This window comes from Asterias amurensis, chromosome 1 (genome assembly GCF_032118995.1).
Source record: "Asterias amurensis chromosome 1, ASM3211899v1".
NCBI lineage: Eukaryota > Metazoa > Echinodermata > Asteroidea > Forcipulatida > Asteriidae > Asterias > Asterias amurensis.
Genome location: NC_092648.1, coordinates 15,395,817 through 15,407,973, shown reverse-complemented (window position 1 = coordinate 15,407,973; position 12,157 = coordinate 15,395,817). Strand labels below are relative to the sequence as shown.

At 39.9% G+C, this 12,157-nt stretch overlaps 1 protein-coding gene across 1 annotated transcript in view; it reads right to left on the bottom strand.

Annotated features, from left to right (window-relative positions):
• LOC139947120 (uncharacterized) overlaps window positions 1-12,157 on the bottom strand; it is a 41,998-nt gene that overhangs the window by 8,119 nt on the left and 21,722 nt on the right. The window contains exons 2-6 of the mRNA XM_071944971.1: window positions 7,687-9,553; window positions 3,875-4,059; window positions 3,059-3,221; window positions 1,155-1,231; window positions 478-569 (exon numbers count right to left, since the gene is read on the bottom strand). Of these exons, the coding sequence (XP_071801072.1) occupies window positions 478-569; window positions 1,155-1,231; window positions 3,059-3,221; window positions 3,875-4,059; window positions 7,687-9,553 (2,384 nt within the window). The remainder of the gene's footprint in view (window positions 1-477; window positions 570-1,154; window positions 1,232-3,058; window positions 3,222-3,874; window positions 4,060-7,686; window positions 9,554-12,157) is intronic.

Genomic DNA, 12,157 nt, shown 5'->3' with positions numbered 1-12,157 from the left:
GAAATGTAAAGCACTCTATAGTCAGTGTTTCCCAGAGTCCCACAGAAAACAAATCCACAGGCATACTACTAGGGTGTGATTCAAACCCACTGCCCTCTCATTCTAGAGCAGACATCTTGACCACTAGACCATCAAGCGTGCTCAGGGAGAAGTGGCCATTTCGAATCCTGTAATTAGCTAACAACTTAATATGAAGTAGTTGCATTTTGGACAAAGACTAATATAACAGTAAACAGTGCTTATCACACATCGATGTAAATTGTCAAACCAAAAGTATCTATAATAAAAAAAAGGGAGGGAAAAAAAGAAGAAAAAAAAAAATCCCTAATGCAATAACACCATCAGTTATTTTGGACAGTGAGCTCTTTTCTAATCTCGACTACTGGAGGACTAAACCACAACTTTATTTATACTCATCCAGGCCTATAGTGAATATTTTGTGGGTTTCCTTTGTTGCCGTCACAGCGACTGACTCACCTTGAATACTCAGCTGGTGTGAGTACAAAGCATCTGTCTTCAATACACGCCACACTGTTCACATCCCAGTGGCGGCATGCAAACAGCTCATGCTGCAAAAAAAGGTAACGGGAATTAACAATTAATACAAGGCTTTAACATTCACACATCATCTGTGGTATCCAACACCTAACAGTATGAGAAGTCAGGGCACTGAGTACGGGCACATGTAAGAGTGAAATTTCCAACAGTATAAACAGAAAATGACAAGTATTTTTGCTCAAGAAAAGTTAGCAGGGAATCAGACAGCTTAATTCTGCTAAGCAGTGTTTAAATGCTCACGCCCCAATTTTATAATGCAGTTTGGCACATCAATTTGTTCAGAAAGGACTTTCTACAAAAAGTAACAATATGGTTTTATTTGACCCAGCACTACAAATATAAGGTAGTCTCACAAGAATTGAAAGATATTAACCAGACTCAAAGTCATCATTTGAACATAATTTATGTTGTTAGTTTAAGATACATGTAGTTACAATGAAAGACAGGTATTATTATTCATTTGAAAACACAAGAGAGTCAGACTGAGTTTACTGGCCCAAAACTAAAATGACTGGCCCCGGGCCTGCGGTCAAGTGTGGAATTTGAGCCTTGATGGTGGAGGTGAGGGGGGGGGGGGGGGGCTGTTGTAATCTTACCTCAAGGTGACAGGGTAATCTGCCTGCTTCTGTGTGCTCAGGCTGATAATACCATAACAGCGTCATCATTAGATCACCTGTAATACAAGTAGATATACAATTCTGTCATCTGTACAAGAAAAGGTACACGTGGGTACAAGGTACATGTAAGGTACATCTGTACATGTGGGTACAAGGAAAGGCAGCATCATGTACTGTGTTCATTCAGTGCTCGAATGTATTGAGGGTTAAATATTAGTCAGTTGGTTGAGCACTCATACAGTACCTGAAAGGTCAAGGGTTCAACCTCCAGCCAACCAAGGGCTTGTATACATCTCAGTTGTTTGTCTCAAATATGTCTGGTTTCCTGTGCAGGATCAGACATTAATCTCTTGGCTCACTTTCAGGCATGTATGCTTCGTTATAGAAAAGACAAGGGCGCCAAGGAATTTTCTCCTTGGTAAAGGGCACCCTATGAGGAAATTATAAATTTCTACTGTAGAGCATTTCAAGGGCGCCAAGGCAATGACCATGGAGCATGGAGGCAAACACTTTGTTGCCTCCGTGAAGTATCAGGCCTGCACTTTGGCATTACAGACATATTAGAGAACGCTGTATTACAGCCCTCAGATGTGAATGTGTATTTTTAACAAAGACTTCTAAAAAAAGAATACATCAACAATGTCTCTATTTTGTAAATTCCTGTTTTTACTACGACGCCCCTACTGTCAACCACTCCGTCAAACGTGACGACTCATCTCCCTGATTGAACCAACACCAAATAATATCCGACGGGCAATGAAGGCCGAGATATATAAATCCTCCCCACTCTATCTTGCTAATCAACCAAAGTGCAGGAAATGATCTATTACGTCAGGGAAAATATTCACAAGGGAGGCCTGTTTTGTGTGCATACACATCCAACGGATAACCATTCACCTGTTACGACGGGATTAAAATGTGTTGATTTATAATGGATTAACTTCTCATTAAATGGGGAAATAATCACTTTGCTGTTTGTTGCCATAGGAATCAGGAAGACTCCAAAGACACTCCAAGGGACGTACTCATCATCTTTTCCCGCCTTTTCCCCCCACTGTGCTTGTTCAGCTGTTACGCACTATTGCAGAAGTTTTGGCTGGACCACAAATATTATTATAAGATCACGGCCAATTGATTTTTTATCCCCAGTTTGACACTATGTGAAAACCTTGTGAAATGACAAACGAAACCCTTCAGTGTACAGGTTACAAATATAAATGGGAGCATGCTGGAAGCAGGCAGTCAATTGCTGATTTTTTTGGTTGGTAAGGTTACATGACAAATGCTCTAAAGACTTAAATTTCAAAGTGGTTACTTCAAGCCCTCTGATATGCGACACCATAGCATTCACTGGAGTTGTACATGTTTTGTTGTGTTTACATTGTCTCTGCTGCGCCTTGAACATCTGTTAAGATTGATTTGGCGCGTAACAAATACCTACTATTATTATTTATTATTATAAAAGCTTACTAATGATTTTTTTGATGTGTGAGTATTTGTACTTTTTGTTTGTTTACCTTTAAGATTTGAAAACAAATCTGCCAGTCAGCAGATGTAATGCTAATACTCTTTCTTGTTTTCTTTTAAAAGATACAAATAATTTGACTTTGATCTACAATCAGTTCAACATGGGAAGACTTTTGGGCGGTCCCTTTTCACAGTTCTGTCCAGTAGTGTGCGTGCTCAGACCTTGACACTTAATACTGATATGAGCATCTGAGCCGCAAAAAACTACTGTTATTATCTGCTGCCGGCAGCATCTCAAAAGTCTCCTATTACACAAAAACCTCAACACATTCCACTATGAAGCTACATACCAAAGGAAACAAGAAACAAATATTTTTATCTGCTGGACACCAAAGTTTCCCTTAAAAGTAAATTACCTGTATCCGGCTCTTCCCACAAGAAGGCTACCTTAGCAACATAAGCTGGTTCCTTTCTGCGGTTGGTACCCGCCCTCAGTAGCACACAGTCTTGAGCACGTATCTCATCCTCTTTACGCCTGATTGCATCGTAACAATAACGATACTCACGTACTGCGTCGTTCTAGGATGAATTAGTGCCAATATGGGAAGAGTTCAGTAGTGCGGAAAATTTACCTCATAAAAGTTCATTACTACCAGAGGTTGTCATAAAATACTTACTATCAGCATGATATTTGTTTTGGGGAAAAAGTAGGAAAATTTCATTGAGTTCAAAGGCAGTCCTACATGTACGTGTACACTATGGTATACAGAGGCTTTCATCAAGTTTTCTTGTTACATGTATATAATTAAGATTTTGCCGGTTTTTCTGAGAGTAACAAAATCAGAATTTAAGTAAGAAAAATATGCCTGTTATAAAAAAAAAAGGTCATCCTAAATTGTGGAAGGTGCTAGAGCATACTTTTCTAAATGTACAATTTGTAGATTTTTTGAAATTTTTAAGCACATGGCAATGGCACTCTTCAAACACCTCAATATCTATGTGACGCAACATATGAAACAACAAAGTTGGGAAATATTAATCTACCCAGTTTATTTTAATACTACCATAAGTCACAGAATAATTTGTTTTTAAGGACATCGATGATTATGTCAAAAGGGATGATTTTTCATCACTTTGGAAAAATCCACTGTCTCATTTAGTGATAATTACACCGTAAATGATAAGACACTGTAAAATACCTAACCAATAAAAATGTGCAATTTTCAACTCACCAGTAAAATAATAGGCTTGAGCACCGGCTCTCCGACTCCCTTCCAGCCATTTGTGGACTTTCTCCTGCCGGCTTTGACCGGCTTAAGGTTAGCTGGATTTAGTATCTTCTTAGGAATGCGTGACTTGGGAAGATGGTTGGTCGGCAACAAGCAGGGAGGGTTGAGTAATGGTGGAATCACTCCTCCTGCAAGGCAGATCAGGCAAATAGGTTTCAAGTGAATACAGGGTATTTAATAAGCTGAAATCTGAGTGTTTCGTTTTGTTGTGGTTCTAAACCGTCGCAGAAATGCAATAGCACAAAATCTTAACTGATACACCTTTCAATTATGTAGGCCTACACAAAATTATCTCTCCAATAAAACCCACACTGTTAAAAAAGGGCTAAGAACATCTACTAAAAGGTTTCATAATTATAATTACAATTTGTAAAACCTTTTCACAGTGCAACTGCAAATAAAAAAAAATTCACTCTTTTCTTTTGTGGCTTGTCATTAAAACTATTTCTAACATGAGGCATGATATTTGGCCTTTTGAAAAAAATAGGACATTTTATTGAGTACAAATGGTCTGACCTACATAATACATGTAGGCTTTGATAGATTTTTCAGGCTAGGAATAACAATTTTACTGATTTTTCCGAGGGACAAACAAAATTGGAAATCAGATTTATAAAGTAGGAGGATATCATGCCTGTAACATCTAACGATTTCCAGATCAGTTTTGATTTCAGCATTATAAATATTATAAACAAAATATATTTTTGATCCGGCCGCAAACAATTATTTTTCAATTTGTCAACCCAAGTGAATCAAAGTCCACAGCTGAGAAGCTGAACTCATACGATGCGGCTACAACTTGTTCGAGCAGCAGGCATGCCTTTGGCAGCCAGCCATATCGACCCATTAAACATATTCTGACCACTGAAGACAGACAGAGTGTTTGATTTTTTCAGAGGGAGGAAAACCTGGAAGGAAGGCGTAGAGAAAAACCCCTGTGGCAACGCACAACTCTTTTCACTATGGTTTTAACTGGGAATCGAACCGCGCTACAGTGGTGAGAGGCGAGTGTTTTACGCACCAGAGCTACGTGTACATGTAGGTCCATTGGTGTACATTTACACTGCTTGGCAACGGCACGTCTCTAACATTATTTAATGAAAATGTGGCGAGTTATAGCTCCACCTCTGGTGTAAGTGATCAGAAAAGTGGGGGTCCCTGTTTCGACACTTGTGACACTAAGTAAGACATTCAACCATCATTGTCTCATCTTTTGGATGGGATGTAAAGCTGTGATGTACAAATGTACATGTAAAAGGACATTGCACTTCTTCAAGAGAAAGTGTTTGGTGCAGTTTATCTGGGATGGTTGACTGCAAAAACATAGTTCCGTATGTACACATACGTGTAATTGTCTTTTATAGACAAACAAACAAAGTGTGCATGTATGGAAACATTGCACTGATTTCAAATTCGAAATTGCGCGGTTTTCTTTTTACCTCATCCAATAACACGGTCGGCCATTTATGGGAGTCAAAATTTTGACTCCCATAAATGGCCGACCGTGCTAGTTTGCAAGTAAAAAGAAAACCGTACAGTTTTGAGTGATACTTGTGTGGATCATTATATTCTACTTTTTAAACATCTTTCTAACCATATGCATTTTATAACAAACGGTTTCAAACGCTTTTTATAGACCAACTCGTCCGATCCAAGGCAACGTGTTCCTTTAAAGTGCTTCACTTCGCCCAGGGTAAATGGGTACCTGTGAGAGCTGAGGGTGGTTATGTTTGTGGAGCAGGCTGAAAATTCCCCCCAGTGCAAGCAGGGATGATGTTTAAAGGGATGAAACCAACAGTCATAAATAACCCTTGAGGGAGGGTAATAATCTTAATGGGTTCACAAAACGTCAAAACTCTGGATATTGGTGCTTTAATAATGTCCATTATTATTAAAACCATGCAACTGTACCTGTAGGCCTTAAGGTATCTAATTGTAACTGTATTTTCGACTCCATTTCCCATTAAATGGTGGTGGAGGACATTACAGTGTAGCCGCATGACAACGCTGAATTTTTTTTAAGTTTTTTTTAGAACGAACTATGACAGATGATGATGTCGTTCCCAAATCAAAACACATAAAAAAATGATGATGCCACGGACAATGCACAATGCAAAAATGTTTCGACATTGCTAATGAGACGTGACATACTACATTTGTACATGTACACCCCCATACATAATACTGGGACCTGAACAATTTTTAATTTTTTAATTAACTTCCCTTATATCATTAGCAGATTTTTGTGTGTGTAATACCTTTAAACAATTTCCCAAATCTCCAAACAATTACTTATTAAATATCAATCTAAAAGTTTGGGCCAAATCAGGCAAAATTTTGACCAAGCATAGCTCAATCATGTCAATATTCATTGGCCCTTGGGAAAATAAGTAGGAAAAGGGCTGGACCTACATTACATGTGTACAATATGGTATAGGCTTTTATGGAGTCTGATACAACAGGTGCACACAAATTGGAAATCAGATTACTTAAGAATATCCTGCCTGTTAAATGAGGCAAACACACTTATTCCCCCTCATAAAACCATTTGAATGACTGAATAATTCATCCATTAGAGTGTTGGCCGTGTGCAATGTACATTGTAAGTACTTAAATACATAGTTTAAATGCACATAATCTATCATGTGTGACTGTATGGCTCTCACTCATGGTTCATGCAGCATAAATTCCAAGGTGATTAAATCTTTGTTTGAGCCAAAACGTTGTTTCTCCTAAAATAGCTGTGTAATGCCAGAGTTTCAAATTGTCAAAATGTTGTATCTCGCTTCAAAGCATTTGACACCTTTGGTGATTGTGAAAGACCAGTATTTTCACTTGACCAGTTTACATGTATCTCAACGTGTAGGCATATATGCGAAAAATAACAAACCTGCGAACATTTAAACTCAATTGGTCATCAAAGTTGCAAAAGAATAATGAAAGAAAAAATACCTTGTTGCACAAATTTGTGTGCTTTCAGGTTCCAAATAAAATAAAAGGCTCCAGGCCTGAAAGTCTTTTAATACTTGCATGAAAATTACCTTTCTCAAAAAACTGTATGTCACGTTACTTCAGAGGGAGCTGTTTCTCACGATGTTTTAAACCATCCACAGCGCTCTTCATTGCTCATAACCAGCTAGTTTTTTATGCAAACAATTATTTTGAGTAATAACCAAATGTGTCTAGTGCCTTTAAAGTAGCCCGTATGTTAGCATACCAGATGTCCATGTGCACACGAAACAGGTATGCCTTGAGATCAACACTTTCGCAAGTGTACAGCGTTGACGCGACAAAATGTTGTAAGCAAAAATCTCACAACTGACCAAACCAAAGTGGAGGGGAATTTTCCGCCTGATTATGCACACTCAATGCCACTCATGGCTCAATTAGAATAACTACAGTGGCACAACGCTTCCTAAATGAGTGATGTCTAGCTTCTGTTGTTAATGACAACGTCATTGTGACGGGTAAAATCGTCAGTCACATTTTGTGTTAATGTAAAGGAGCGAATGAGCGCAGGCAAAGCACTGGAAAGAGAATTTTAGATTTGATCCCCTTTCTGAAAAAGGGTATTGTATGCATACAGTACTTCTTTTAACGTTCTCATTTAAAGGGCACTTCTATGTGGCAAGTATACATTTGTATTGGAACTTTACAAAGGGCAGAACAGCAAAAGCATAAGGCACTACGGCAATTGCTGTGGGTGCCGTGGGTTAGGTCAAGGCCAGCATTGGACTAAACAAAATGATATTTACCTGTTTGTAAGAGGTCAAGCTGCTCCACCAGCACAGGCATGTTGGCATCACTCTCAATCCCATCAGTAGAATGCCTAGACACCCTGAGCATACTAAGCGGGGACTTCATGAACGATGTCAGTTTCTGGCACTCCGCTGTATCCACAGTTGCCCTTCTCATACTGGTTGGAACGAGGGTCGGTCTCTTAGACGGGCTGATGACCGGAGCCGACATGGGTGAGTGCATTGCTATAGTTGTGTTGTGCTCGACTTTCCTGTTGGTCAAGTCTACAGGAGGCTGACTACTGCCGTCCATTAAATTTGTAGTTCTGCCTGGTGTGATACATGGCGAATGATACTGGCCAGCACACTGTGAGCATGAAACGTCTGCACATGAACAGGTCTTGTTGAGGACTAAGTTTAACGGTCTGTCTTGTTCCTTCAGTGTAAATGAATAGTAGAGCTGTCTGCAGTCTGCGCAAGGCATCGCAGTACCTGTTTGCGTGGGCGCCTGGTGCTTACACAATGTGAAGGGTCTTAACTCGGCGTACTCGTTGGGCGTGGGTGGAGCGATGACATGCATGGCCATACCTGGGCTGGGGAGGATCCCCTTGGATGCATCTTTCTTGGATGCTTTGTTTCGGACACTAGCAGACTTCCTTACCACATCAATGTCATCCTTTTCATACAGGAGATGTACTTTTGTTTCAGCCGTTAGACTTGCTATCCGTCGCTTCCTTGGAGCTCTTGGCTGGATATCCCAATTTTTCTTAACGTACTTCTTTTTGGAGTTTTCTGCTTCTTTTATGATGCTGTCTTCTGTTGTGCTGGAATCTTCAGTGAATACAGATGAATCATCTTCACCTTTCTCTGCAGTTACCTGTTTATTTGGCTGATCCTCTGAGCTTCTTGGCATAAGTGGGTTGGAAAAAGCACTGTCTACAATGTTCTCTTCGCCCTTTGATTGCTTGAGGCCTCTATCACAGTCAGTCACAACAATTTCGATCGTCGACTCCTTCTTGAAGAGGATGTCGCTGTCTACCTTCAGGAATCTATCGCTGATGTCTTCAGATAGACTGTCCGGGGTGCTTGGCGTAGTCACTTTCTGCCTGCTGTTATCCAGTGCAGGAAAATACGGCAAGTTCCTTGGACAAGTACTGGTCGCCTTCTGGGCAGCCTCGGAGATAGTTTTGATCTCAGTGTCGCTACTACTCAGCTCCAGTTTGTGACTCATTAATGTTGTCATCGTGCTGTTGATTTGCGGAGCCACAAGCTTATGCGGGCTAGTGAGGAGTGCCTCTGACAGGGTTGCAATTTGTGCAGAGGCCTTCCTGTGGCCGATACTGTGAACAGATTTGTACTTCTCGCCCGGACTACACGTGCAAGAACTAGTTCTCTCGTAGGCGCATTCACTCACCACTTTGATATTTTGGTTGTAATCAATGTGCTTGCCGCTGCTGTTCTTCTGCGGCAACTGCAGCACAGGAGAACTGCTGCAACTGCTTCCACCGTCAGACCGCCTTCTCTTTGCAGATGAAACACGCTCACTCTTCGGAGACGTGGAAAACTCAATTTTCCTCTTGTGATTGCTGGACACAGGGATGTTTTTCTGCGGCTTCCCAACTGTCAGTTTGGAGTCGGACAGACATCGCCTGCCCGGAGACACGCTGCTGAAGCGCCTGTTGGCAAGGTCCACGTCAACGTGGAGGGTATCATAACTCATTTGAGATGTTTTACGGTTGTTCGGCTGGTTCGGACATCCTGATGCATTCTTGCTGGCTGAATGGTTAGTTCTTGAATCTTTTCGGGGGGATATGGAATCGTGATTTGTCATCATGTTACCGTTGGAGACTTTGATATTCCCAGCTGTAGCGTATTTCATTGTGACCTACATAGGAAACAAAAACAAAAACAAAAAGTTCAATGTCATGCCAAAAGAAATCCTTGGTTAAATGAAACCCTGTTTTTATTTGTTTTGTTGCGCACAGGATCAATACAATAAAACAATTCTTTTTCCACACAGTTTAAAGCTAGAATTTATATACAACTGCAGCATGTACATAGGAACTTTATAAAACATTTTCAAACTCCACTCTCAAACACACATGTGTGTGTACTGTACATGATATGTGGTTGTTCTTTAGATTCGAGACACACTCTAAAGTGAGTTGTACATGTACGTTACTTGTCAAGTGATTTCTGGTGCAGTAATAGATGTCTCATTTATACTCCTATCGCTTTGATGTTAAAAATGCACACATCACATAATTTCGCATTAAATTCCAGGATTCCCATCTAGACACATCTTTTTATGTCAATTCTCTTGAGGCGGCGCGCAGGAAAACTCTTGCAAAAGTTCACCAATTAGCAGCAGACTTATTCATGTACATTTATGGCGCACAATTTACATTCATTTTGGGCAATTGATGTAAAAAATAAAATTGAAATTTACTGTAACAACAGAAACTAGATTCAATTTACTCTCCCACTCAACACGTAACATACAGTACTTTCCAATTAGGTAGACTCATAATATTTCTATTTTATGGGTTTAGGCCCTTTATGTTATATCTAGGTCTGTTGTTTTTAACGTTTTGTCGGTTATTATTCGGTTTAATAGTATTTTGCCTCTATGATTTTAATTGGTCTTGTTTCTGTTTAGCCTTTTAGTTTTTATTGTTAGGCGCATAGAGGAATCTTTTATTCATAATGCGCCTTATAAATGCTGTTTATTATTATTAGTAAGTCAAATTGTGAAACTCATTGTGTTTGCTGATACCCGTATGATAACATATCTACAACCATTATAACAGGATCTGGCATGCGTATGTGTACTGTGAAGCCAGATAATATCAATGAGTATGCTTAATGAGGGGTAACAATACTACAGATGCTTCAACACACACGGCACCACTGATTGCGTTAGACACGATTTCATGAAATTAAATGTACATGTACCAATACCATGTACTATAAATAATCATAGTGTTTTTACAAAGGTACATGTACTCTGATATTTATAACAGGTGTTTTATCAGGGATTAGTTTGGGTGAAAATAAAAAAATCCGGAAAATTTGATTGTTTCCTCTTCGTGTGGAAAGGAAGCTCCCATGAATGCACAGAATGTAAACATCATTCCCAACGAAATCTGATGGTTTGGTTAAATAAACAAACACAGGATATTTTCATCACTGTAGGTGGTAGATCAGTGAAAAATCTAGAAAACCGGAAAAATCCTGATGAACACATGCCTGTTTTATTTATTTGCACTTCAACATATTGTACAGCAGCGAGCAGATCTCTATCGACCAATTTCACGATGCACAGCGCACATTTACAGCATGGAGCCATACAATTGACTTCCAAAATGGTGGAATTGGTAGGCATACATGTACGCCCATGTAGGCATACATGTGTGCAGCATGTACATTGGTGTAGGTCAACGATCGATAGTACTCGTACAATGATCACATCATGGTACCTTTTCTTTTAACACTAAAATTAGAAACAGTTGGTAATAACCCAAAACATGTAATAAATGATGTTGAAATTGCACTTCGCTCAAATGACAAAAGTAGAAGCTCATTACAGGGACCTCAAACATGTATCATCTCAAAATTCACTACGCGCGCCTACATGTCCAAGTTTTATGTTTACTTGCATAGAGAAAAACATATTACTCCGGTCTGGTGCCCCACTGTAGTCAGCAAGTGGGAGACACATGGGGCCTTTCTCAAACCTCGGCTCAGGCTCTGCACGCTGAGTATGCAGCTCAGCCTGTAACCTGCGTTTCTGTTCAGCGCCTATTGCATGAACATCAGCACACTGAGCCTGAGCAGAAGCCTAAGCCGAGGTTTGAGAAAGGCCCATGTAGTAGTTGAAAGTTTGCCTGACATGCACTATGTACATGGAGGGGTGTTTTGAGCCAAAGACAGGCGCTCCAGAATCGCACCAAACCAAATACATGTAGAAGGAGTGACTCCTCGTCAACAAAAATAACTGTTCGTTTCACAAAGGCTAACTTAATGTAAATTGGCTAGGGAGAATATTACAAACACGCAAAACAATCATACAGGTATAGCACTAAAAAACTTTAGACATAGTTGTGATTTTAGACATTATTGTGACATCTGCAACCTCACGCCCCCCCCCCCCCAAGAAAAAAAGGGTAATAAATTGCCATGTTACAGAATGCAAAGTGTATACTGCAGGAGTGTTTTCATGTTGAGGTTGTCTCTCAATCTGGTGACTTTGCAAATCCAATGATAACACTTTCACCTTCACCAATTGTCAGGCAATACTTGCCTAATCACACAAGCAGATACTCCCGTAGCAAAACAAATCCATCGGTATCATACATCTAATACATAGACACATCCAGTCTGCACAAACTACACGTAGCGTGAACCACAAGCCTTACATGCAGTGTTCAATCTTGATGGCTTCCAATGAATCCTTGACAAATGATCAAAATATGGCACTTATGGACTC